The sequence below is a fragment of the Eubalaena glacialis genome, chromosome 7 (genome assembly GCF_028564815.1).
Source record: "Eubalaena glacialis isolate mEubGla1 chromosome 7, mEubGla1.1.hap2.+ XY, whole genome shotgun sequence".
Taxonomy (NCBI): Eukaryota; Metazoa; Chordata; class Mammalia; order Artiodactyla; family Balaenidae; genus Eubalaena; species Eubalaena glacialis.
In genome coordinates this window covers 6,104,674-6,131,254 of record NC_083722.1, presented here as the reverse complement: position 1 = coordinate 6,131,254, position 26,581 = coordinate 6,104,674, and the positions used below count along the sequence as shown (strand labels likewise).

General features: G+C 36.7%; 1 protein-coding gene and 1 long non-coding RNA gene across 7 annotated transcripts in view; one reads left to right on the top strand and one right to left on the bottom strand.

Annotated features, from left to right (window-relative positions):
* LOC133094290 (uncharacterized) overlaps positions 1-1,430 on the bottom strand; it is a 222,693-nt gene extending 221,263 nt beyond the window's left edge. The window contains exon 1 of one of the 2 annotated variants that reach the window (XR_009701446.1): positions 1,141-1,430. This is a non-coding gene — a long non-coding RNA (uncharacterized LOC133094290). The remainder of the gene's footprint in view (positions 1-1,140) is intronic. The other variant, XR_009701445.1, reaches the window with a different exon arrangement.
* Positions 190-24,772, top strand: SLC35B3 (solute carrier family 35 member B3). 5 transcript variants are annotated; one of them, XM_061194811.1, is made up of 10 exons: positions 190-232; positions 5,137-5,430; positions 8,177-8,298; positions 11,917-12,071; positions 13,363-13,470; positions 16,467-16,564; positions 18,594-18,686; positions 19,099-19,210; positions 22,399-22,468; positions 24,087-24,772. In XM_061194811.1, the coding sequence occupies exons 1-10, from the start codon at positions 230-232 to the stop codon at positions 24,235-24,237; spliced, it is 1,206 nt and encodes a 401-aa protein (XP_061050794.1). In that variant the 5' UTR covers positions 190-229; the 3' UTR covers positions 24,238-24,772. The 5 variants fall into 5 exon arrangements, with proteins under 5 accessions (XP_061050794.1, XP_061050795.1, XP_061050798.1 ...); XM_061194812.1 differs by lacking the exon at positions 190-232 and adding an exon at positions 299-439; XM_061194815.1 differs by lacking the exon at positions 190-232 and adding an exon at positions 1,554-1,655.
* Positions 24,773-26,581: the final 1,809 nt, after the last annotated feature.

The following is a 26,581-nucleotide window of genomic DNA, read 5'->3' as shown; positions in this document are numbered from 1 at the left end:
TCTCCTAGATGGAGCAGTCCGGGAGGAACAGTCAGGTCAAGTTACACTTGAGCAGCTACGGAGGAAAGTGAGAGGGCACGTTCCGTGGGTACCTGGGAGGGCAGTGGTCCGTGCAGAAGGAACAGTAAGTCCTGAGTGCTGCTGCCTGGTGTGCTTGGACAGCGTTAGATGAACTTTGAACAGCAGCTGTAGATGTGGTTTATCCAGACTGAGCTCTTTCTTAGAACCCATGGTAAGGCTTTTGAATTTTAATCTGAGTAAAATGGTAAAGGGTTCTGAGCAGAGGAATGGTATATTCTGTCAGGTTCTAAAAGGATCATTCCAGCTGCTGAAAGGAACTGGAAAGTAGAGAAATAAAGGGGAAGTAGAAAGACCGGCTAGAAGACTACCGTAATTGTCCAGGCACAAGGAGATGATACCTTAGAACACCTCTTGTACTGTAAGTTGTTTTATGCTAACATTTACCTTTTCCTGTGTACCTGTAACTCCTTGAGGGCAGAGAGCTTCTACTTCTAATTTATGGATTATGTGCATGACCCATGTTGTATAAATGCCTAGCAGTAGCATTAAATCCACGTTATCCAGGTAACAGCATGGCATCATTGGAAGGCTACCATTTACTATTTCCTTAGGAAGTTTAAATTCTCTAAGCCGTAGTCAACATTTGTAAAATTCGACCTAACAAGGATTAAATGAAAATGCCCAACCAGACCCACCATTTACAATAAGAGATGCCTGGTGTGCTTCCAATTCCTTCCTTTCCCGGGTATCCAAAGCATGCTCTCAAAAAGGTTCCTTCCTTATAGTAATCTTTGTCTTCCATATCATTTTAGCGTTACCCCCAAATCAGTTCATCACCGATCCCATCTCGGTTTGTACATCCCTGCATCTCAGTGATTGTAGATGCAGCCCTAACTGTACGGTAAATGTTTAGTTTGGGAGCTGGTAGAGCCGTGGGATTTACGTTCTGAGCAGTAAGTGGCACTGTCCAAACAACGCTGACATTTTCATGAAAAGGACCGGGGGTGCTGTAGCCACAAGCTGAATTACTACGTCAGAAGCAACCCAAGCGTTACTTGGGTTCACCTTCCCCGGAAAGCAGGTAAAACATGGAAGCAGAGAAAGGTACCGTGACTTTACCCCATCTCATTTGGATCAAGCAGAGGGAACCCCAACGGTGTCTATACCCGGGTTCAACGTTCTCCACTGGGCCTCCTTCTCAAATTCCAGCGCATGGCCACTGGCCGGGAAGGCGCCACCTGCGTGGGCGCCCACGGGGACCGGGGGACCGGGCCCTGCAACCTGTGGGGCTGCACAGGCTCGAGGAGCACGGATCGGAAGATGAGAACATTCTACCCGACAGGCGCTCACCGCCCCGACGCGGCGTTCAGCGCGCGTCCCGGCACCACCGGGCCACCTCGTCGGCTCTTGTCCCGCGCCCCGGAGCTGAAGGCGGCTGCGCGAGACGTGACCGCGCCCCCGCCGTCGGAGGCCGGAGGCCGGAGGCCGGCGAGGGGGCGGGGCCGCGCGACTGCGCACGCGCCGGCGGACACATAGGCGGAAGTGGTGCGCGGGCGCCGGGGATACGAGCACCTGGCGAGGACTCGGCGGCCGCGGTGGAACGAGCAGGAGTGGGCGAGGAGGAGAAGCAGGAGGTGATGGCGACGGACCTGGGGAGGGGGAGACGCTCCGTCTGGCTGAGGCGCCCCCTGGGCTGGGGTCCCCCTTTCAGGTGACACACTGGCTCGGGAGTGGACGTGCCCCCCGGGCGTTTCGCTGTGTTTGGGATGCAGACCCCCCGCCCCACCCCCCGGAGAACCTTGACACCGCCCATCTTCACCCTAAGGAGAGAGCGGGAGAGGATGAGGTCGGGAGGCAGGGCGCGGGTGACTTCCTTTTATAAAGAACGGAAAGCTGCTGGCACGGTTTCCAGGGAGGAGCATCTGCTTGTCCTCGCCCTTCCGCCCTACGGCTGGCGAGAGCTCGCTCAGGCCGGTACTTGCAGGCTTGCAGGCCTGAGGCCACCTCCGGGGGGGTCTGGTAGGCTATCCCCAGGGCCTCTGGACAACTGTCAGTCGCCTGGGTCCCCCAAAACAGCGTTTTCACTGAAGAACTACGTCCGAGATCTGCGTTCAGCTGGGTACTGTATGGTACTCTGCTGTCCATTTGCAGTGCAAGGTGATTGTTCTCATCGGGTTAAGTTCTTGTCATGAACTTCCACTGGTAGTTCTTCAAATTCCTCCAGCTTAACTCTCTTGCCCACCATTTTATTTTCTTTAAGAAATGTTGAAAGAAGGTGGAAGGATTTGGCGTTCTAACATTTTTTTTTTTTTTTGATGTTGGGCATATGCATTTCTTCTACAGTAGGATATCAAACGTCTAGAACTGTTTGGGGGATGAATGTTTTCTTATTGGGATAGTTTGGGACTTGGAAGAGGGAGATACAGCCTTTGAAAATAATTTAGATAGGTGTTATTTGTAATACTTAATTTCTTAATATACCTGTAAAGTCCTAATTTTAGTTTTCTCCCTTAGGAAAAAAAAAAGGGGGCCTTCAAAAATTAGCACACAGTTTCTTGAACTTTGTGCAATGAAGTGTGTTCAAAGAAATGGGAAAGAATCTTGTTTTTCTGTGTTTTATAATTATACGCCACAGGTCATGATTAATATCCAGAGTCCAGTTAACCTAGCTATAATGGCAGCATTCTTTTAATTGTAATGTGGAGTGTGGCAAAATACAGAATCGAGTTTTTTTTTTCAGGGTGCTCACATCGTAGTGACATTTTCCTTATGTTCTACCTTTTTGTAGTGGGAGACTTTTCTTCAAAAGGTTGGGAAAGAGTAGATAAGAAATTAAATTTTACTTCAGTTGGTCATTTTAAATCAACATTGTCACCAGTCATTTATTTTGAAATTTCAATATGTGCCAGAAATGCTACTTTTTTTTATTGCATTTTAGCAATTGTGTGTAACTTCAAGTAGTTAAACGTCTGTGTTGACTTTAGGAAGAGACCTTAGGCAGTGATTCACACCTGTGGTTTTTTTTTTTAACATTAGTTTCAAGGGTTACATGAACTTGTAAATTAAAGCAAAATGTTAATCGTTTAATTTGAAAGCTAATTTTAATTCTGTGCTTGATTTCTTTTTATTTTTTCCTACATCACAAGGACATTAGACCAGTTTCTTTAGATGATGGTTGATATCAGTCATTAATGCCTGAAATGGAAGGGATATGGCAAACATTCAGGATCACAGTTATTGGCTGTCAGAGCTCAGTGTCTTTCTTCATCAGTCACATGATCTGATGAGTGATGTTCTGATTAATAAAACTTCATTCTAAATGCAAGGGAGGGAGAGGAAGCTTAAAAACCTACATGGGGCCAGATTTATTAGAATGTACACCCATTTATTAGTACACCCACGCCTACACGTATGGAAAATAGTTGCTAACCTTTTTGTTTCTTCTACATTCAAATACAACATTTAGGTAAGGTCTTTTAAGGCATGCTTTATAAAGAAAGTCATATCCCAAGGGGATCCTACAGGGTGACTTAAAAAGCCTTAACAGAGATGACACTGATTAAACGTAGCATGGGCAACAAGAACAATGTGTAAAAGAAGAAATGGGCAAAGGAAAGGAAATACAGTAAAACTTCTTGAAATTACACACTTTCTATTTAGAAATATGGCAGGTGTCATGTACAACAAATGTTCTTTGATGCCTGTGTATTATTGTTAGTTACAAGTTGTAGTCAGAGCCTTGACCCCAAGTTTAAATTACAGAAGGAGACCTACTTAATCTCTGTAAATCAGCAAACTAGAAGCGATCATGAAGAGGTGACTAATTCTTGCCATTTTAAATCACCATATGGCAGTTTTGGGTTTTTTTTTTTTAAGATTTCCAGAGAGTTCGCTGTCAAAATTATTCTTATCCTCTTCTCTCAACTAGAGTGTAAATTTTAATTCCCACTGGGATTGTAACAGACATTCTTTTCTAGGAAGATAAGTTTTTCTTAATAAGTTTGTTCTGTTTGTCATAATTCTGCACTTTCCTCAACTTTTACATGAATTTACTTTTCAGTTTCTATTAATCCAAAGAGAAATTGATAGTCATCTATGGAGCCTTCATGATTGTTTTTCACAGACTAACAAAAAATGATGTGTTTTTCAGCTTTTTACAAACCCAAGGGCTTCTTTATTTCTTTTTTCTAAACAGCTTTATTGAGGTATAATTGATACATACAAAAAAATGCACATGTTTAATAGATACAATTTGATGAGTCTGGGCATATACATACACCTGTGATACCATCTCCATAAACAAGGTAATAAACATATCTGTCACCACCAGGAGTGTCCTTGTGTCCCCTTTGTGTGTGTGTAGTTAATGCTTTACATGAGATCTACCCTCTTAACAAATGTTTAAGTGCACAACACCATGTTAACCACAGACACCGTGTCATAGGGCCTCTCCAACAGATGGTCTCTAGAACTTATTCACCTGGTATAACTGAAACTTTATACCCATGGAACAACTACCAAAGACTTTTTAAATTGCAGAGATTTTTCTCCAAAGGAAAACAACGTTTTCTTTTAGCCTAAGAGATGCTGTTGCTAAAACATAGTATCCTTTCTATAATCTTGGCTAAATCTAGCTTTTTGCACAACTTAGAAATGTTTGACTTTATTTTAAAATGTCATTAGCAAATAAATTTTACAATTGTCTTGGTAGCTGTAGGAGTTTGGGCTGTTCTTTACTCTTTTCTGCAATTAAAGATCGACTTTAATGTTGAAAACATTATGTGTAAACTATTGTGGGCTTTAAAAATTATATCCTCACTGCACATGGAAACATAATAAAGGCACGTTTACTTTGATGAAATAAATACAAGGTTAGCTTTTAGTTTGTTGCTGTGGAAATAAGAATGGTGTATATTTAATTTAGTTGTGTTTGGAGACTAAGCATATTGTTTTGGTGGATGGGAAGCTTGAATAGGAGAATTAATATATTACTATCCAGAGAGAATAACTCTTACCTGTGTAATTTTCCAAATGTGACTTGAGATATTAGTTGGAGCATAGCACTTTACTTGATGGTCTAAATGTTTTGCTTTAATTGTTTATTTCCTTCTGTAGGGCTTGGCTCAGCAGGCAAAAGAAAGACTGAACAAAGGGGAGGAAACCAACAAAGATAACTTTGGAAGCACTGAATGCGGCAAAATAAGAACAATGGATCTCAAGTTCAACAGCTCCAGGAAATATATTTCTATCACTGTCCCGTCCAAAACCCAAGCAATGTCGCCACACATCAAGTCGATAGATGATATTGTAGTGCTTGGCATAAATCTCAGCAGATTTAACAAACTTACTCAATTTTTCATATGTGTTGCTGGAGTTTTGGTATTTTACCTAATTTATGGATATTTACAGGTAAAAAATTAGTCATTCGTTTATAATATGTTAATTATTTGTAACAAATGAGCTCAACATGGGCACTACTAATAGTTTTATCCAAGATACTTTCTTTTATAGGATAGCAAGTTTATTCACAAATTTGAGTTTCTTAGTATAGTAGTAGAAAAGAGCTACTTAAGATTAAATTGACTGAAAACAGGGATCCAAATTTTAGAGTGAAATATTTTACTTGGGGGAAGGGAATCAAGAGACAATCTTAAAAAATTAAAATTATGAAAAAATACGAAGTGTTACGTTTTGCAAAATGTAGATAATTGCAACCATGTGGTTTTTTTAAATATAAATTTATTTTTGTTTATTTATTTATTTTTGGCTGCGTTGGGTCTTCGTTGCTCCGCATGGGCTTCCTCTAGTTGCAGCGAGCGGGGGCTACTCTTCGTTGCAGTGCACGAGCTTCTCATTGCAGTGGCTTCTCTTGTTGCAGAGCACGGGCTCTAGGTGCACGGGCTTCAGTAGTTGTCGCACACAGGCTCAGTAGCTGTGGCTCGTGGGCTCTAGAGCGCAGGCTCAGTAGTTGTGGCGCATGGGCTTAGTTGCTCCGCGGCATGTGGGATCTTGCCGGACCAGGGCTCGAACCCGTGTCCCCTGCATTGGCAGGCGGATTCTCAACCACTGTGCCACCAGGGAAGCCCCACCTTGTGCTTTTTAAAAGAAAATGGTTGAAGTATCGATTGGCATTTTGGACCATAATTCTCACATGAAACTGAACGATAGCACAAAAGCCACATTCTACTTCACTGTTCATTCCTGGAGCTCATTAAGAGGTCGTTTTGCAAAAGTGTATCAGGATGTTTTCTATTTTTCCAAGGGTGTCTCTTCAATCCTATAATACTTGAATCATCCTTTTCTTGAAGCATCTGTTGTGTTCTCATTCTTGTTGGTTTCCTCTTCTAATTCAACTTTGCCAGAACCTTATTTTTCTGTGATTTTTGCCTATGCAAAACATTTCTGACATTGCCGCAGTTTGTCTTGTATTTGCATTGTTTTATGGGATAGTTGTATACATTTGACCAGGAAATTCCTGAGCTTCAAAGACAAGAGCTGGATGGAAGAGGACCCAGGCTAGTGTAAACAGAATGTGTGCATGGGGACCGTTAATTACCAATTGTCAACTCATCAGGGGGTATTTTCAGCCGTTACCAACTTGGCTTTTTTATGCAACTCCCTAACATGAGAAAATCTTTGTAGTTGAAGAAAAGGAAAGTGATATGTTTTCTGAAAACATAATATTTCTGATATTCTTTATAATCAGAGTGATCTTAAAAATTGTTGTATGCTTTTCCTTTGTTTTATAGAGATGAAATATAAAAGTAAGTATAAAGGAGAAGACAGAATTGTGACTGTTCCTTAGCTTCTGAAAATGCTATAGGGTGTATTAGTGTAAAACAACATGAATTTTAAAATCTTAATATTTATAATTGACTTTTGTACTAGAAGATGATATAAGAATTCAGGTATCACAATGAAGAACAGTACAAAATCGTAACTTTTATCAAATGTTAGAATCTCTTGTTGAGAAACATTTTTTTTGTCCTTCGAAATACCATTGTTACCAAATAGCTTGGGAGCAAAGTTAGCCATTTTAATGGAAAATGAATTAGAAATTTATAAATTTCATTAAATTTTTTCTATTTGATAAATGATCAGAGATTTTAATTTACAACTAATATATGCAAAGTTTCTCTTAAAATTAGATAAACCGATCATAATTGTAACATCACTTTGGTGAGGACTGACATTGCTACTAATTGGATATTAAAATAGGTTAAAGAAAATGGGGTTTTGTAGTAAATTTAGCAGTATAGAAAGTGAAATATTTACCTGAGTGCCAGGATATTAATAAAGCTATTTTTATGTTTTATAGTTTATAAACTAGAAATCTCCTAAATAACTTACAGACTTACTTGAACGTGAAATCTAAATTTGGGGAATTACACAGCATCCTAAATGTACAAAATCAGTTCAGGATCTTTTTAGAGGCTGTGTTTAGTTTTTCTTTGAACTTAAGTTTATCCATCAATTTCATCTTTTTAAAATTTATTTCAAATACAGCTGAAATATATATATATTTGGTGGATAGTTTGATGCATTCAATTAAGCCAGATAGCTTTATTAGAATACTTTTTAATGAGATTAAGAATGGCTTCTTAACAATTAACAAAAATTTTTTTCATGATATAACATTATTTTTAAGAAGAGTAACCATTTCTCTATAAGGAGAAGTTTTATCTAATCTATGGCACAAGAATTCTAAAAAATAACATTAATTATCGATTTGAACTGATTATCTTAATATTGGAAAACAGGCCTGAGATAATAGACTTCTAATGAAATATGCTTTTTATAAGAGTACATGAGTCCTTGAATCAGCTGCCTTCCTCATTGTTTTGGGCAACTCTTTTAATTTTGGTCTTTTAAAAAAAGAAAAAAACACAGGAGGGGGTTGCTTCCTCGTTCTACCTCCCCTGCTTCCTGTTCTGCTGATTGTCATACCTGGATATCTACTGTCACTTCTTTGGGAAGGCCTCCTAACTCCTCTAAGTTTACCTCTCAGGAGCCTTACAGTTTGGATGTTTTTTTGTGCACTTTGTTGTTGGGGGTGAAGCTTGGTTTCTATTAAAATGCTGTGCTTATAGGAATGCGCTGTGAGGAAATTGATCTGCCCCTTGGACTTAAACAGTGTTCATGTCTCTCTTGACAGGAATTAATATTTTCAGTGGAGGGTTTTAAGCCCTATGGCTGGTACCTTACTTTAGTGCAGTTTGCATTTTACTCCATATTTGGCCTAATAGAGCTTCAGCTTATTCAGGACAAAAGGAGAAGGTATGTGGTTTATTTGTTTTTATTTTTTGGCAGCTAAGTGCACGAGTAGTAGTTCATTTTTTTTGTTTCATTTTTTGCACACGTGGAGTATGTTATACGTGAAATATACATTTCCCATTAATAAAACATTTAATGCCCAGGAATTTTTATCAGTATTATCAACTTATTAAAAATATTAAATATGGTATTTCCATTATACATTGAAAAAAGTGTAATGTTGTCAGATTAAAAACTGTTTCGGGCATTCGTTGGCGGTCCAGTGGTTAGGACTCCTCACTTCCACTGCCAGGGGCCCAGGTTCGATCCCTGGTGGGGGAACTAAGATCCCACATGCCGCGCAGTGCAGCCAAAAATAAAAATAAAAATGTTGTTTAGACTCAATAATAAGATCTTCTTAAAATAGGAGAAAGTATTCAGATGTACATATATGTTTTTATAATGGAAATAGGTGTGATTACTGAAAAATTTATGATAGTACTACATAAGAATGGTGATATGAAATATCAATACCTATTTTTATAGTGGTTTTTGAAATGTATAGTTAATGTTTTGTTTTGTGGGATATATTCCACTTAACATCATCGCATTTGTAATGGCCAGCAGTAGGAATTGCATTCTTGGACATTAGAGAAATTTCATAATGTTCCTTTTTGTCAAAACTAAAAGAGTTTATATGACAGTATCTTTTAAATTAACGACCACCTAGGTTTGAGAAATATCTTGAAATATTGTTAATGGCATATTGAGCAATATGCAATTAAAACCTAGTCTCTTATATCAGAAGGTGGTTGGGAATTTGAATATAACATTTTCTTGGTAAATTTAAGTGTGGTTATCCTGTCATCTCAGACCCTAATACGTGAATATTTCATGTATATATTGGACAGTTTAAATGTAATAAGGAGCTATAATGTTGACATTCTTCATTGATATAAATGTTTAATCCTTCAGTGAAAATAAAAAATTTTCATAGCTACTTTTTTTTCTTAAATGTTTCTGATGTTTGTATGAAAATAACTATAAAATTTTAAATATTTAAATCAGTAACACCAGTATTTCTTCATGGGTCTAATTTTACCTCTCAACCTCTCTATTGCCAATAAATTATTATAGCAGCAATGTTAAAAATGTTTGAATCTGAGGAGATCTTCTTTATTATTTTCATGTTCTGAAACTCTAGAAGACTTAGCTTAGCCATAGGTGGTAGAATAGAAAGTAATTAAATGTGTCTGTCAGGACTAATATATATGGAAGCCTGGCCTCCATATATATTCATTATGTATTGCAAACTGCTGGACCTCTGATTGCTTCTAAAATAAAAGAACCCAATGCTGTATTTATTAAATGAAAAAAACACAAAGATGATGCATCTCCTAACTGTTAAATTTTAAAAAGATTCAGCTACCAAAAGATGGGGAGTGAGCCTCCAGTCATGTTTTTCCCAACCTTTAAACCACATAACCATAACATATTTAAAGTCATTTGTGTTTGATTGAAACATGAGTGAAGAAATTAGGTAGAAGAATTTATAGACCTATAATAAATGTAATTAGAAATTGAAAACTTTTCATTCCAAGGCACATCAAAAACTTTTTTCGAAAAAGTCTTTATAAGTGTATTAAAATGAAAATATGCCCAATCCCCTATTTCTGAATTTATTTGAGTGTGTATATATATATATATATATATATATATATATATATATATATATATATATCTCCATCTCTGAATTTATTTAAGTGACACTACTCTTTAGACCTTTAATTAGTCAAATTCTTTGCTTAGGTTTTTCTCTCTTCCTATATTTATATGAATACCCATGTACTTGAAGAGTACAGAATTTGGGGTCAGAAAACATGGATTTGAGTCATGTTACTGCCTCCTATTCTGTCAATACCTCAGGGAAGTTTCTTAAATTCTCTCTGTTTCATTTTGAGGATGAAATATGGTGATGTGTGATATAGCCCATCATAGACTAGAATACCCTAAATATACTCTGAAGTATATTACTCCAAAGTATATATTTCACCAAAGATCATCTTGTAACTTTAGTGTTAATTACTCTATGTGAGTTTTTAATAAAGGAGATCTATCTACCAAATTGAAAAGCCAAGGGGCTTATCAAAGTTACAACTTTCCCATCGTATCTAAAGTAGTAAGCAATTGGGGTATTCAGATAGAAACAGTGAGAGTCCTAGAGGCAAGATGATGAAATCTAACCTCATTTCACCAGTGAGAAAACAGACCTGGAGGAGAGCTGGGATTTCCATGAGCTTGTGCCCCAGGCTGCACTCAGAGTTGGAACCTTTTGAATTTAGGTTTCCTGAGTTCCAGGCTGGTTTTCTTTCTTCCTTTAACGTGCTGCTTTTTTAATCTTGTGATTCTTCTGACCCGAATTTTTATTTTCTGGCCACTGTTTGCAATTTATGGATGAGGAAGTTTGCCTCTTCTGACTTTTATCATTACCTGGAGAAGTGGTGCTGTCCTCCTTCACTGATACCCCACTGAGAGTTAAACCCCATGGACAGCATAAAAACCAGTGTCTGTGTACACTGATGCATAACGGGCATGCTCAATTATTTCCACATGGATTTTAAATGCTGACCACTGTGTTCGTAAAGCATAAGCAAAGGTCTCAAAATTGAAATGTAAGTGGAAATGATGCATTTTAATTGAGCTCATCTAATAAATTATTTTGCCTTATATCTAGCCGTATAAAAAATGTGGAATTTCGTCGCCTTGATTTAAACATGAACACAAATCCCAAAATGGAAACTAGATCTAAAAATGCAACATAATTTAATTATATGAATAGTGCACCAATGTACAAGATTATTATTTTAAACCATTAGGTATCTTGTGAGCGTATGCTCACAAGAACAGCTCAGAATTATGAAGATACCAAATTAAGAATCTCCTTTAGGAAATCCAATTAGAGCCCAAAGTAGAAAATTTGGGATCATGAGGAGAGAGTCAGATTCCTCATCTGAAAGTTGATTGTTTTAACATTTTATAGAATTACAGCATTAGAGATGAATCATAAGACATTATGGTAATAAAAACCATGTCTAGGGTTTTACCACCATGTTCTTTTTCTAGAGAAAATCTGCTCAGGTTATTCTAGCAGAATGGATAGATGTATTTTTCCTAATGCTAGATGGAATGTTAGGAAACAGAACAACAATTTAGAAGTTAATTAACTAAGGTGCCTTTTCCCATTATAGAAGCCAATTTTTTTAAAAATCAATTCTTTTTTCCTAAATTTAGTCAAGATGGTTTTTATATGTAGCTATAACTACTGTTAAAAAACCTTAAATGTAATAGCATTTATACTTTCAGTAAGAATCTAAGTAACTCTCTAATGTACTACTTTTTCACACAGTTGAGAGTTCTCACTTACAATTGATTAAATAAAGGTAAATTGTTATTTTCACCAACATTCTTTTATACAAGTTAACACTGTTGTAACTTTAAGAATAGTGATATTTTACCGATATTTATAGAAATATTAAACAGAAATTAGAAGAGTAATTAGAAATTTACACATTGTAAACACATTCTCTTACAATAGTATGAATTGGGTCCCAAAATGAAGATTTTAAAAATTGTCTTTTACAGAATACCAGGAAAAACCTACATGATAATAGCTTTTCTAACTGTGGGTACTATGGGGTTATCAAACACTTCCTTGGGCTACCTGAATTATCCTACCCAAGTCATCTTCAAGTGCTGCAAATTGATTCCTGTTATGCTAGGAGGAGTTTTTATTCAAGGTATAGTAATGATATATTTTCATACTGTTTGAAATTAATAGGATATGTTATGGCATCTAGCATTAGGAAAAACATTAAACTTCAATTAATATCTTTAATGAACAGTTTAGATATTGTGACACTTCTGAGTGATACCTAATAAAAAAAAGCTATTACAAAAGCACCGATACTTCTGTGATATACCTCAGGATCTGAAATCAGTAATTTAGAGATGGGGAAAAATAAAAATAGTATTTTGTTTTATTCTTTTAATCTGGAACCTACTACATTTCCAGAAATATTGTATTTACGTATTGAAGGCCTAGCTCAGAAGTACCTGGAAAGCTCTTTTTTTCAATTCTTTCATTTTTCTACTCTCCAGGGCTCTACTCTCCACCTCCATTTTACAAATGGACGATTCCCATGTTGAAGTTAAGCTTAAGCTGAGCAAGTGGTTTTTAACCAACTCTGCTGACTGTTGACTCCCTAGGATCCCAACTAAGTTACAAGCCATGTGAAAATAGGAGTAAAAGAGGAGGCAATGATAGCGGCAAGCAGTGGAACAAGTTTTTGTTTTGTTCGTCTGACTGTCATGAGGAATATTCATGTTTTGATAATCACTAAAGTTCTTACAAAGCCTGACTTCATTTTATGCATTATAAGCCTTCCCAAAAGAGCCTTTTAAAATGAAAATGTGTATGTCAACTACTTCACATATAACTTCAGGATAACTGTTCACACAGGAAAAAATAATGATCTCAATTTCCTATTAAAAATCACATTTCACATCGTAACTGACTTGGCCTGTATAATATCTCCTTAACAGTCCTTCCATAAAAGTTACACTATGTGATTTCATTATTTAAACTTGGATGTACTAGAATAAGTTAATCCTCACCAACCTAGAAGTTATCTGACTATAGTATTTGCAAACTTATATATAGCCTGAATAACTACTCTGGTTTCTTGGTAAACTTATGGAGTATAAGAAAATTCATAGCCTTATGTTATACATAAAGTAAAAGATGCACTAGTTTCCACAAACTTTTTAAATGTGCATATGTACTCACTATCATAACAGATAAAGAAGGATCTCGTATCTAACTTACAAGGACATTTTGGTGCTCACGGAATAATTTTGATTTTCAAAGCCCTTCTGTGACTGTCTCCTGCCTTGACCTAAGTGCTCCTGATCATTTTTGACATTGGATATAAAAGGCTGTCCCTGCTCTGCTTGTTTAAGCACATAGATCTAAAACTGTGCTGAGTGGGTAATTGCATAATGAGGTTGACTTACATTTATTTTGCACAGGAAAGCGTTACAATGTTGCTGATGTGTCTGCTGCCTTATGCATGAGCCTCGGCCTGATATGGTTTACCCTAGCCGACAGCACAGTTGCACCAAATTTCAACCTGACAGGTACGGAATTTACTTGTATTCCTAGATTTTGTAGGTGTTTCGGTTTAGAGTAAGAATTTTTACAGATTCATGAGGGTTTTAAATGATGGTGTGGCATCTGTGATTCTCATATCTAACGTAAAGCTTTTGGACTTTCCATATAAGATGTAGTAAAAATATCACAACTCTGGCAACATAACGGTTGTTTCTAGTACTCTTGTATAGTATTTTGACATGACAAGAGGCTGTGTGCCTAGATAGGATCTCCCATTATCAAGTGCATGACAGACCGATTTTTTATGAGCTGAATTGGAAATACACACGAGTTATAGGAGGATCACAGTAGTAATTGTTATTCTCATTTTCTTAAAAAAAAATGAAACTTGCAGACTTACTTTTCATTGTTTTAGCTTAAAAAAAGGAAATTGTGCTGTTCTTTAATATTGAACTGTAATATAAATGTGGTCATAACCTTAAAGTCCATAAAGCTTCCACCATAAACACTTTTCCTCATGGTGTGCCATGTGGAATTTTGTAAATTAAATTTAGATCTTTCACGAGGAGAACAGGTATTATAGTATGTTTAGAAATAAACAAGAATAAAAAATATGTGTTGGAATCTTGTTTTTAGTCTAAAGACCTTACAGAGAGATTGCTTATTATATATACAGTGTTGTCATTCTTAAACTATTGAGTGTTACTCATAAGATTATTTTAGTTTCATCCCATTTCCTAGCCTGGTACCTGACAAAAATAGCTCTTTCAAAGGAACTCTGAGAGAACAGGGAGAAAAACAAAGCAAAACAAAATAACAATAACAAAAATAGCAGCATATGTAATATATATATATACATATATCAGCAAGTACAAACTATAATTATTTGTGAGAAAAAAAAGTATGCAGTGATGAAGAAAATCATTTACGTCAACTTTGCTGTTCTTTCTAAGAATCAGAATTTTCCTGACCAGTTGTTAGTCTATGTTTCTTACTGACCTGGTTAATCAGGCTAAGTTAATGGATTCAGATAAGCATCTTAGAGCAGCCCTTTAAACCAGCCTTTTACAGACGATGGTGGTGGAACCTATTAGGTCTGTTCTTTCAACTCTGATCATCCAGAGTACGAGTGATCCTTACTTCAGTGAGAAAGCTTAGAGTTGCAGATGTTTCTAACATGGTTTAGGTTTTTCAGGAACGCTTCGTTTTCATGTCAGCAACTGCAAAAGGAAGATTATATTTGAAAACTGAGGGGAAAAGATGTTTTAGAGGAGTGCTTCACCATAAAGCAGAGATAATGATAATAGCTTGCCCCACACAAAGGTAGTGGAAGGATAGAATGAGGTGCTGGAATAATGAACATGAAAGCACTTGCACGTGGTGGGGTGCGGGTGATGACAGTGACGGAGACAGCTGGTTTCAGAGGTCTGTAACTTCTCAGTATAACTCAAGTGCTCACCCTTTCTGAGTTCCATGGGAATGTTTTTTAAGGGCGTGAGAACCTAACGATTCCTCATCATTGAGAATAATTGATGAGCACTTACCACAGTCCTTGATCTATGAGTGTATTGTCTGAAGGAGATTAGGTTAGCCATTCAGATGGTTACGTAAGGCAGACATAAATAAAACTTTGGATGTATGAAGTGAATATATCAGAATTTACTTATTCAAGTAAATGTCCTCCTTTAAAATATTCAGGTAATTCAGATGCAATTCAGGTATTTTCATGCTGTTGCCATTGTTCAGAACAGTTTTGGCATGTCTTTGAATAGCCTTTTAGGAGCTGGGACATTGTTTTCCAAGTCTTCAATAATAGCATGTCTTTTTCTTTCGAGGACAGATTTGATATTTGAAACAAGGAAAAGAGCGTTCAGAATCAAGTTTGGTGAATAAAAATGTATATTTAGGTAATAAATACGAAAGGTAGATGATAAAAAGTCAAATTGAAGAATAAGTATGAAAACTTGAAAATTCTCAATTAAGTGCATACACATGTACATTTATTTTTCTGCTACCTTTGATTGCTTATATATTTTTTAAAAATAGAGAAAACTTCAAATCTTATCAGACTCACAGATATAACCAAGGTTGCGTTTTTTGGGGTTTTTTTGGTAAAGCACCATGACTGGTGGCCAGAGTCCTATATACTTGCAGGTAGTAGCGTGCTTCTCAGGTAGATATGCACATTTGTATGAGTGTGTTGATTTCCAGATTTGTTCATGTCAGTTGTATGTGTTATTTTAATTATGCAATAATTAAATATTACTTAAATTATTCAAAAATGAGTTTGAAGAGAGAATTGTTACTGTGAAAACTAAGTTAATTAAAACACTTTGACAAGTCAATAAAATCACTGTTGAATTAAGTGTGGGTAAAAATTGGGGGAAGCATAAAAATATGAAAGGACTCTATACCCTGATTGTTTCACAAGTTCCTAAGCTTTTGGTGGCACTTTTTAAAAACAACTTGGAAATCACAGAGACTGTGTGTTCTGAATGCAGCTTACACGAAGGAAAGTGCAGAATTTTAGTACAGACCCATACTTAAAGAAAAGGCCTTAACAACTGCATTATGTTTATGTGTTTTAAATTAAATATTTTAATAATATGGGTACTATTTTTATGCTTTCCCTCTTCCTTTGATTGTTTGAATTAACTGACTAACCACCAATCCCAGTAGATGATCTAAGAATCTCTTCTGTATTTGTTTAATACAGTGTTTCTTTCAAACATATAATCTACTTAAAAGCAGAAATATTATTTGACATGATTGTGAAACACAACAAGGTGACAGCATTAACACAATTTATTAGTATTAGTTGTTTTTTTTTGTTTTTTTGTTTTAATAACATCACCTACATGCCTGTTACAACTGGTTGTGGATAAAAATACTCAACTTTGCTGAGCAAATGTGATTTAAGGTCTGATTTTGGTTTTTTAGCCCAATTAAATTTCTGATAAGTCTTGATTATCGTTCGTATGTTTAAATGAGGAGGTTATTTTTTTCTTATGCCTTCTTGAAGGTGTGATCCTCATCTCCCTGGCACTATGTGCAGATGCCGTCATTGGAAATGTCCAAGAGAAAGCTATGAAACTTCATAATGCTTCTAATTCGGAAATGGTAAATATTCTAGTGCTTATTCTTCACGTCAGACAGACTCAAAAATGATGATATACTTAATTTTATGACATAGTTATGGTATTGAAGACTCGCATTGCAATTTTAAACTAGTTTATCATCATTATTTTCATAAAAGTAGTACGTTCAAATATTATAGGAAGGTAAAAAGTAAAATACCATTATCACCGCTGATACCTTATTGCAAGCATTTGATAAATTTTTTCCTCTTTGATTGATGGAGTTTGGGGCGTGTTAAAAAAAAATGCTTTGTTACATCATTTTTCTTCTCTCTTTGTATTTGGTATTATTTTCCATTTAGAAGTTTGTAATTTACATGTAGTTTAGCTTATCGTTTCCTTCATGACTTCTAGCTATGTATTATGATTGAAAAGGGCTTTTGCAACTCTAAGATTTAAGAATTTTATGCCCATTGCCTACTAGTTTTATAATTTCCTTATTTATTAAATCTTTGATCCAACCAAAACTTTTAAAAAATTTTCTTCCATATGGCTATCCACTTTCCCCAATATCATTTATTGAATAATTCACTTTTCCAATTTTTATTTTAAATACCTTTTTTTATCCTATCTTATTCTAATGCAGGGTTCACAATTTTATTCTTTCAAGCTTATTTCTGCACCAGAACCATATAATGACATCAGCTTTATCACCATACATTTACCATCTGTTAGGACTAGCCACCTTTGTTCCTTTTGTTTTTCAGAATGTTACTACCACTAGTTATTCTTGGGTGTTCATATCCCCAAATAAACTAGAAACCCATTGGTATTGTGATTGGTATGGCATTGAATTATAAATTAATTTAGGGAGAATGGCATCTATACACTTGATTCTTTCAGTCCAAGAATAAGGTATGACTTTCCTTTTATTCAAGCGTTACTTTTAAATGTCCCTTAGATTTTAAAGTTTTCTTTGTATAAATCCAGTCATTTTTTATTGAAGTTATTGTTAGGTGTTTCATCTTTTTGCCGTTATTACTGCAAATAATGCCTTTTCTTCCAATATATCTTCTAGCTGGTTGGTGTTTGTATATAGGAAGGTTGTTATGCTGTGTTTGCATTAGTTTTGTAGCCCACCACCTTGCTAGACAGATAGAGCACACAGCAGTAAGGATATGTAGGACTGGTTACTTAGTCAACAGAGTGGGGCATCTTTACAGAGTCCCTAAGAACATAGGAACTTTAATCTTGGTCAGGAGTTTTCTTCATCATCATCACCACTCCCTAGATAAGATAACAATCAGAGAATTAAGGAATTGTAAGTAGGTAGGAAGAATGTAATACAGTGGTTAAGACATAGGCTCTGGACTAAGATAGCCTTAGTTCTCTACTAGCTCTCCTGTTTGAGGAAAGTGACTTAATATCTCTCAGTTTTAGTTTTTCCATCCGCACATTGGGGAATGATGATTAAGAGTGCCTATCTCTTAGGTTGGTTGTGAGAAATAAATGGAATAATCCATATAGAGCGTTATTAGCACAGTACCTGACACCTAGCAGGTATTTAAGTTTGATGATGACACTGATTCTCCTTATAAGGAGTGTAATAGAAAGATTGGTAGGAAAATTGGGAAATTAAGCAATAGGTATGTCATATACTGCTTATTTTCATTGTATTTTAATGTATTTGCAAACTTAATGTTTGGGTTTTTTCATGTCTAATAAGTAGTTTTAGAGTATCTTTGTTTTGTGTATGTTTTTAGGACCCCCAACATTAAAATCTGGTTTGAATTCAGTAATTAAATGAGGCAAAAAATGAATAATTAGGTAACCATTTATGAAAGGATTAGTACTGCTGTGTTATGTTGTACCTAAAATAATGTGTAAACTTATAAACAGAATCAACCATCATTTCCAGAAAATTACGCCATATTGAAACAATGATGTTACTTTTAAAATGGTTTCCTCTACAGATTTAATGAAATAAAGAAATTGAGCCATATATTGAAAACCTTCATTTTACACCTTTGGTTAAATAGCACTTTTTTCCACTTTATTTTTCTCTACTCTAGGTTTTATATTCGTATTCAATCGGTTTTGTGTACATTTTATTGGGATTGACATGCACTAGTGGATTAGGCCCTGCAGTAACATTTTGTTCAAAGGTAAACACTAATCACATTTTTAAAAATAAACATCTTCCATTAATTAGTTTCCTCTGTATTTCTAATTCCCCTTGTTCAAAAAGACTATTTTATGTAATTTGATAACTCCTTTAATAAAACATATGTAAATCAGAAATTATTTCAGAAATGAAATGATTTATATTTAAATTTTTTTATCCTTGCTCTTTCCTATAAGTTAATTTTTAAACTATTCATAATGTAGAAGTTGGGGATTTTTAATTTCATCATTATTTTTCCATTAAATCAGAACTAAATCAGAATCTTTGCTTGACTGCATTGTTGAATGGCTTATTATTGCTCAAAAAGTTGATTAAAATCTGTAGTTTTATTTCATTTATAATACCTCAGGGTTTGTTTTGCATTTTTCTAACAGGCTTTTTTATATTTGCAGGATCCAGTTCGGACCTATGGTTATGCTTTCCTTTTTTCCCTCACTGGGTATTTTGGAATCTCTTTTGTTCTGGCTTTGATTAAAATTTTTGGTGCACTTTTTGCTGTAACAGGTAAGAATGATATACTTGCTTAGATTATGAAATAAGCATTTAAATTTTCTTTGATATTCTTTTTCAAAGGGTAAGGGCAGCATCTACTCTTCATTAAAAAGAAAATTGTCGGGAATTCCCTGGTGGTCCAGTGGTTAGGACTCGGTGCTTTCATTGCCGGGACCCGAGTTCAGTCCCTGGTCGGGGAACTAAGATCGCTCAAGCCGCACAGCGCAGCCAAAAAAAAATTTTTTTTTAAAGAAAGAAAGAATATTGTCACATTTCACCAATTTATTCCTTGGCTTATGGTATTTCTTTAAAATTCTAAAGAAAATGATGTTTGATCTGAATTTCTTATTTGAAGGTTTAATTTTAAAATCAAATATATACATTTATCTAGATAGTAACTTTAAGTACATTAAAAGATCTTTTTATTAAAAAGTATGATGGGATGAATACCTTCCAGGAAAAATACTGTATTTAATCACTTTTAATTTATAATGGAAAATTACAGTTTTGTCACACTTAAAACATGACAGGTATATTTTAAGCAAAGGTTTTGGGGCCTTTTGTTTGTACACTTTCTAGAACCTCAACCAGACAAGCTTCCCTTTTCACTAATAATTATTATGCACGTGCTCTGTGCAAGGACTTTGCTTGGCATGTCAGAGAAATGGAGGTTGTTACTTGCTTTGCTCTGGAGGAGTGAGGGGAGCAGATGAAGGGCTGCAGGTGAGGCCCAGTGAGGGGAGCAGGTGAAGGGCTGCAGGTGAGGCCCAGTGAGGGGAGCAGGTGAAGGGCTGCAGGTGAGGCCCAGTGAGGGGAGCAGGTGAAGGGCTGCAGGTGAGGCCCAGTGAGGGGAGCAGGTGAAGGGCTGCAGGTGAGGCCCAGTGAGGGGAGCAGGTGAAGGGCTGCAGGTGAGGCCCAGTGAGGGGAGCAGATGAAGGGCTGCAGGTGATGCCCAGTGAGGGGAGCGGAGGAAGGGCTGCAGGTGAGGCCCAGTGAGGGGAGCAGGTGAAGGGCTGCAGGTGAGGCCCAGTGAGGGGAGCAGGTGAAGGGCTGCAGGTGAGGCCCAGTGAGGGGAGCGGATGAAGGGCTGCAGGTGAGGCCCAGTGAGGGGAGCGGATGAAGGGCTGCAGGTGAGACCCAGTGAGGGGAGCGGATGAAGGGCTGCAGGTGAGGCCCAGTGAGGGGAGCGGATGACTCTAATTGCTCCTTGTACTGTTTGCCAAAAGAGTGGTCCACATGACGAATGCTCTCAGCATCTCCCATCTGGAGAGAGCCCTGCGTGAAGCCCCTCAGGATGGGAAGCCGTGTGACCTGCCATGAGGAGCGCTGGGCGGGGGGGGGGGGGGGGGGCTGTGAGAGAAGGTGCAGCCCAGTCCCAGCCCTGACGTTCAGTGATACGGGACCTGGAGAGTAAGTCTCTCCTCTTCTCTGGGCCTCGTTTCTCTCTTTTGTGAAGAGATTGGATTGGACAAGATCACCTCTATCAGAGATCTGTAGAACTTACATCCATAAGGCATTTACACCTTACTCATTTACCTGATTCTGATTTTTCACGGTTTTAGGGGAATGTTTATTTTAATACCACAGAGTAAATGAAACAAATGAATAAATGCCCCCTCTGTAAAAGTATATTTCTTCCTAACTGTTCCCTTTATTTATGCTCACATATGACTCTGCTTTTTAAAGTTTACGTCCCTAATGGTTAAGTAGAGGGAATTTAATTGTAGATTGGGCCATATCAGTAACCTTCCAAGTCAGCTCATGCTGTCAAGAAAGATCACAAATGCATACACTTAGCTTGGGTTTCAGTTTTGTTTGTAAGATAGTAACTGTTCAAAAAGGGTCTGATATCAGTCTGTATGTATTGATGAGCCCTGTGATTGGTATAAAGAAATGTGAGATGCAATCCTTGTGTTGAAGGTGCAGGCAGGTGTCTTTCTCTCTCACGTGAAACAAATCCAGAGATGGTAATATAACAGCTAACATGTCCATAGCCCTTATTATGTACGAGGTACCATTTTAGCTATTTTACGTGTATTATTCATCTTAACCTCACAATGATCCTATAAAGTAGGTGCAGTTATTGTTCCATTTTACAAATGGGTAAACTGAGGCACAGGGTGGTTAAGTGGCTTGCCAAGTGATCGGCCAGCTAGTAAGTTGCAAAATCAGTATTTCAACTGAGGCCGTCTAGCTCCAGACCTGTCCTCTTAACCGTATGCCATGTGCCTCCCAAGCTGGCATGGTAGCTCCAGCTCCTCAGGAATCCAGTCCCTCTTTCTGCTCTGCCATCTTTGTCCTCATTCCAGACAGGGTGGGTGGAGAGAAGATGAAAGACACATCCTTCTCTTTATGGAGAGTTCCTACAAATCACACTCCTAGAGACAGCACTTCTGCTCACACTTCGTTGTCCAAACTTCATCCCGTGACCACACCTGACTGTAGGAGAGGCTGGGAAGGTATCCCAGTTAAAAGTAGGGGTCTTTTTACTAAAGTAGTAGGAAAAATAGATTTGGGGAATCGGACTCTAACAGTTTCCAAAACAGTTTCTTCATCTGGTATTCATTCATTAATTCACGCTTTGAAGATCAAGTGCCAGGAACTACAGAGTCTGAGGACGAATAAGGCAAGGAACTGAGTAAAGCACACAGTCTAGTGGCGGAAAGGTGTAGCGGAGCTCCGTGCAGAGTTCCTCTCTGCATCTGGGTGGGGCGAGGGAGGAAAGCTTCGGGCCATAATCCTTGAAGGACAGTGTAAAGAGGGCTGGAAAGATGTCGCATGGTCTTATCCCGAGATGCCCACCATTAGGATGTCCTCTAGACTGCTGCTTTGAAAGATACGGAATCCAATCGTATCTTCCTTGGAAAAATCCTTTCTTTCCTGTCAGACTTAGTATGTCTCCCTAAAGGATGACGTGCCTCCATAGCCTCATGGCCTCCGTCAAGCACTTACTACAGTTGTACTTTAGATGTAACTCTATTATTTAATGTCTGTAACCCTGCTAGCCTATAAATTCCGTGGTAGCAGGAGCAGTGACTTTCTGGTTGATTTTCTTCTTTTTTCGCTTTCCTTTGTTTGCTTGGCACCTCACATAGATCTTGGCACACAGTAGGCTCTGTAAATATTTGTTAAATAAATTATTTCCGAAATATTACCAAGACAACAGGCGCATTCTAAAACCAACCTTTCTCTCCCTACAGTGACAACGGGGAGAAAAGGAATGACCATTGTCCTTTCATTTATATTCTTTGCCAAACCATTCACATTTCAGTAAGTACTTTTTAATTCGACAAGTTTCTCTACCTTTAGATACTTTTGTTTCACGTTTACTCTTAAACAGCCTTAATTTCTTTGGAAATAATCCTTTTCATCTTGACCCAAATTTATTGCTGTGTCTTCTGCTGTTTCAGAAATGTATGTAATTATTTTGAAGATATCATTTTGTATACTTAAATTGCCTAACCAGTCCCAATGCACATGTGACCCTGTTTCCAGTATAAATGAATGTGAGTGATGTAGTGAGATTAAGGGACTCCCCTTGCCCTGGTGCAAATATATAAATTTTATATATATACATATATGGTTTTTAAAATTGTTACGTTTATTTGCTGTCTTTTCCCACAAAGGATTTGAGTTAGAGTTGTACCCTATTGGTTTTCTTAGTTTGTGGTTTTCGGTGGAAGCATTGACTGTTTTCTTTACTGTCTAGTGTGTATTTGAAACTAGCATCATTTAAACTTATATTGGTTGGTAATTGAGAAGATTCGGACTTAGAAATTATCAATGTACAGTCATCCCTTGGAATCCATGGGGTACCGGTTCCAGGACCCGCACGTATACCAAAATCCAAGGATGCTCAAGTCCCTTTCAGTCAGCTCTTTATGTCTACGGGTTCCACATCTGCACACACAGAGGGCTGACTGTATATTTATTGAAAAAATCCACGTATAACTGGACCTGTGCAGTTCAAACCTGCATTGTTCAAGGGTCAGCTGTATGAGCTTAAAGGTAACCACAAAATAAATTTTCAGCAATGTATAGTCGGTCTTCTGTATCCATGGGTTCTGCATCTGCAGATTGAATCAACCAACTGCAGAGCAAAAATATTCAGAAAAAAATTCCAGGAAGTTCCATAAAGTAAAACTTGAATTTGCCATGTACTGGCACCTATTTACATAACATCTACATTGTGTTAGGTATTATAATAATTTAGAGATGATTTAAAGTATACACAAAGTTGTGCATAGGTTATATGCAAATACTATGCCATAAATAAAGGACTTCAGCATCCACTGATTTTAGTATCCTCTGGGTAGAGGGGGTTGGGTTCTGGAACCAGTCCCCAGCTGATACTAGGGAAAACTGTATTTATAGAACACTCTGTTTGTTTTCTATAAATTAGTTTCTCTTTCTGCAGGGGCTAGGTACTCATTGTAGTAATCAATGCCAATTCTCCTACTTTCTCAGGATGTGTCCCTTTTTATCTCTCTGTATTCTACCCCAACTAGTTGGACTGCTGAATTGAATTCCTAAGAAGGCCACTGGCAGGTTTACATATCCAGTGCTTTAAACATACTCTTGAGACTTTTGGTAGCAGTTGGACTTCAAATTTGCTATTATCCTCAAAAAAATGAACTACATTTAGTATTTTGTAAAATGCTTTTCCTACATACATACTTAACATTAAAAATATAGAATTCTATCTAGTGTGATCTAAATATTATTTGCAAAATAAAACAAATACTGTTTTATTTTAGTGCTCTTACTATAGGTATCCAGTAGCAAAATTTTATTTCATTGAGGAATTTTTGTGATATCATCAAATTCTGTGGTTAATGACAAATTGTTACGCTGACATTAATCTTTTTTCCTTATTTTTTTCTCTTAGGTATGTATGGTCTGGTTTGTTAGTTATCCTTGGTATATTTCTCAATGTTTACAGCAAAAATATGGACAAAATAAGACTCCCATCGCTGTATGATGTGATAAACAAAACAGCGGAAGTGAGGAGGTCAGGGACGTTGGCACAGACTGTCTAGGCAGCGATTTGCTTTATAACGTAGAATTAATTCATCAATCAATTAACTTTCCAAAGGGACTTTTATAAAAACCAGAGGCTCTGAAGGCATGCTGTCATTTGTGGATGGATTACATGTGAAGTTGCCCTTTCTTCAGAACCCTTGTTGGACTGTTTAACTTCCAAAGCAATCAAAAGAGCCACACCCGGCACACCTTAGAATAAAACGTCAAGATGAAGGACCGTGACGCTTACAGTCTGTTGAGAATTTCACTGGAAATGGACCATGTTGCAAGAAAAATTGGATATCATTATGACATATCAAAGAAATTGATATGTAAACGCAGATTGTTTTCTTTTTTCCGTTCCATTTTGGTGGTGTTATTTAAATTGATTCTCTGTTGTAAGAGTGAACTGATGATTTAAAGTCTAGAGAGAATAACTTCATTATAAATAAAAATTATTCTCTGATTTTTTTTTTAAAAGAATGCGATGGAATTGGGGTAGTGAAGGTTGGATTTTGTTACGAAGATGGGAAGTACAGTGTACATAAACTTTAAAACTTAGGCTTTTCTCTGATCATTTAAAAGTATTCTTTAGAGAAAATGTGCTTTACGTTTTCTGTGGAATATAGGCAATAGAGTAAAAAGAGTCATCATCCTGTATCCTGTAAGTATGTATCACAAGCCAGATTTCCTATTATCCATCAAAGGTGCTAAAAGATTTCATGATTTGGATTTTTAAATTGAAGGGAGGGACTTCCCTGGCGGTCCAGTGGTTAAGACTTCACCTTCCAATGCAGGGTGTGCAGGTTCAATCCGTAGTCAGGGAGCTAAGATCCCACATGCCTCGTGGCCAGAAAACCAAAACATAAAACAGAAGCAATAGAGTAACAAATTCAATAAAGACTTTAAAAATGGTCCACATCAAAAAAATCTTAAAATGTAAAATAAAAATAAAAAAATAAATTGAAGGGAAAATAATTGATGTCTTAAATTACTATAAAATAATAAAATTATAGTGTTTCTTAAAAATGAAATTTAATTTGACAGCTTGAAGATGAAATTGGATAAATTAAAAAACACAAGTAGATTTAGCAAATTCATACAATACATTGCTTGCACAGTTTTAAGTCTTAAATTCAGAAAGATTTTGGCCCTGATTTTTTAGCAGTGAGTTTTGGAATTGCTTCCACTGTATTAAAAATAATCCTATTAATCTTCATTTTCAGTGTAAATGTTGGTTAAAACAGATTAATATCCATGCTCTTAGCAATATCACTTATATTTTGTGAGTACAGTGTACTTGGAATACTTAATCTCATTCTTAAAATTCCACTGTATTCTGATGGTGACCTTAACCTGTTTTGTACATATGTGGGTGCAACAGAGCCCATGATAATTTAAGGATCTAGCCCAAGAAATTCTGCCTGATTTTCATGTGTCATATGTTAAATACTGTGGGTCTTTTTTTCCCCAAATGATAATCATTTTTAAAGTTTTCATATTTTAAAGTGAAAGGAATGTTAATTTGCACTTCATCATACTACTGCCTTAAACTCTAAGACAGTAAGGATTTGTGCTTTTTTAAAAAAGTTAATTTTCCTGAATCCTTGATAAAATATTATAATTTTAACTTATCAAGTCATCCTTTTATCCCCATACTTTTCTAATTTTTTTACCTCTGACTGCCAGTTACCAGCTTCTCATCCCACCTGCCCCATCCCCAATTTTAAACAATTTAGCACTGTTTAAAAATCAGTTTGTCAGGCCAACCCTTTATACTCCATTTCCTTTTTTGACCTGCCACCAGAAGGAGGTAAACTTCATCTCACTTATTTGTATCCATGGAATAGTAGTAGTCTAAAATACAGAATAATTTCTGTAGTGAAGGAAATCAACATTGGGATGTGTACTTTGTGCCAGATTTAAAATGTGACCTTTCATGAATATGTCATCCCAGCAACCAAAAAAAGTGATAATAAGGGAATTTAAAATATTAATTGCAGGAGTTCCCTGGTGGTCCAGTGGTTAGGACTCTGTGCTTTCACTGCCGAGGGCTCGGATTCAATCCCTGGTTGGGGAACTAAGATCCCACAAGCTGTGCAGTGTGGCCAAAAAAAAAAAAAGAATAAAATATTAATTGCAATAGCCAGTATTTAAGTGCTTGTTAGGTACCAGGCACTATTATAAGTGCTTTATATGCAATAACTTAATCCTCATAACACCTGTCTAAGGGTAAGTATTAGCTTCATTCTACAGATGAGGAAGCTGTGGCATTGTGACATTCGTAACCTTACATAGCTAGAAAAAGCCGGAGCTGTCAAGCAGTTTGGTTCCAGATTCATGCCGTTAACCACTGTGCTG

Bases quoted from the DNA above. Each gene is read 5' to 3' on its own strand.
- SLC35B3 (XM_061194811.1), top strand. The intron at 16,565-18,593 runs GTAAATATTCTA...TCTCTACTCTAG, and splicing joins ATGCTTCTAATTCGGAAATG to GTTTTATATTCGTATTCAAT. The intron at 22,469-24,086 runs GTAAGTACTTTT...TTTTTCTCTTAG, and splicing joins GCCAAACCATTCACATTTCA to GTATGTATGGTCTGGTTTGT.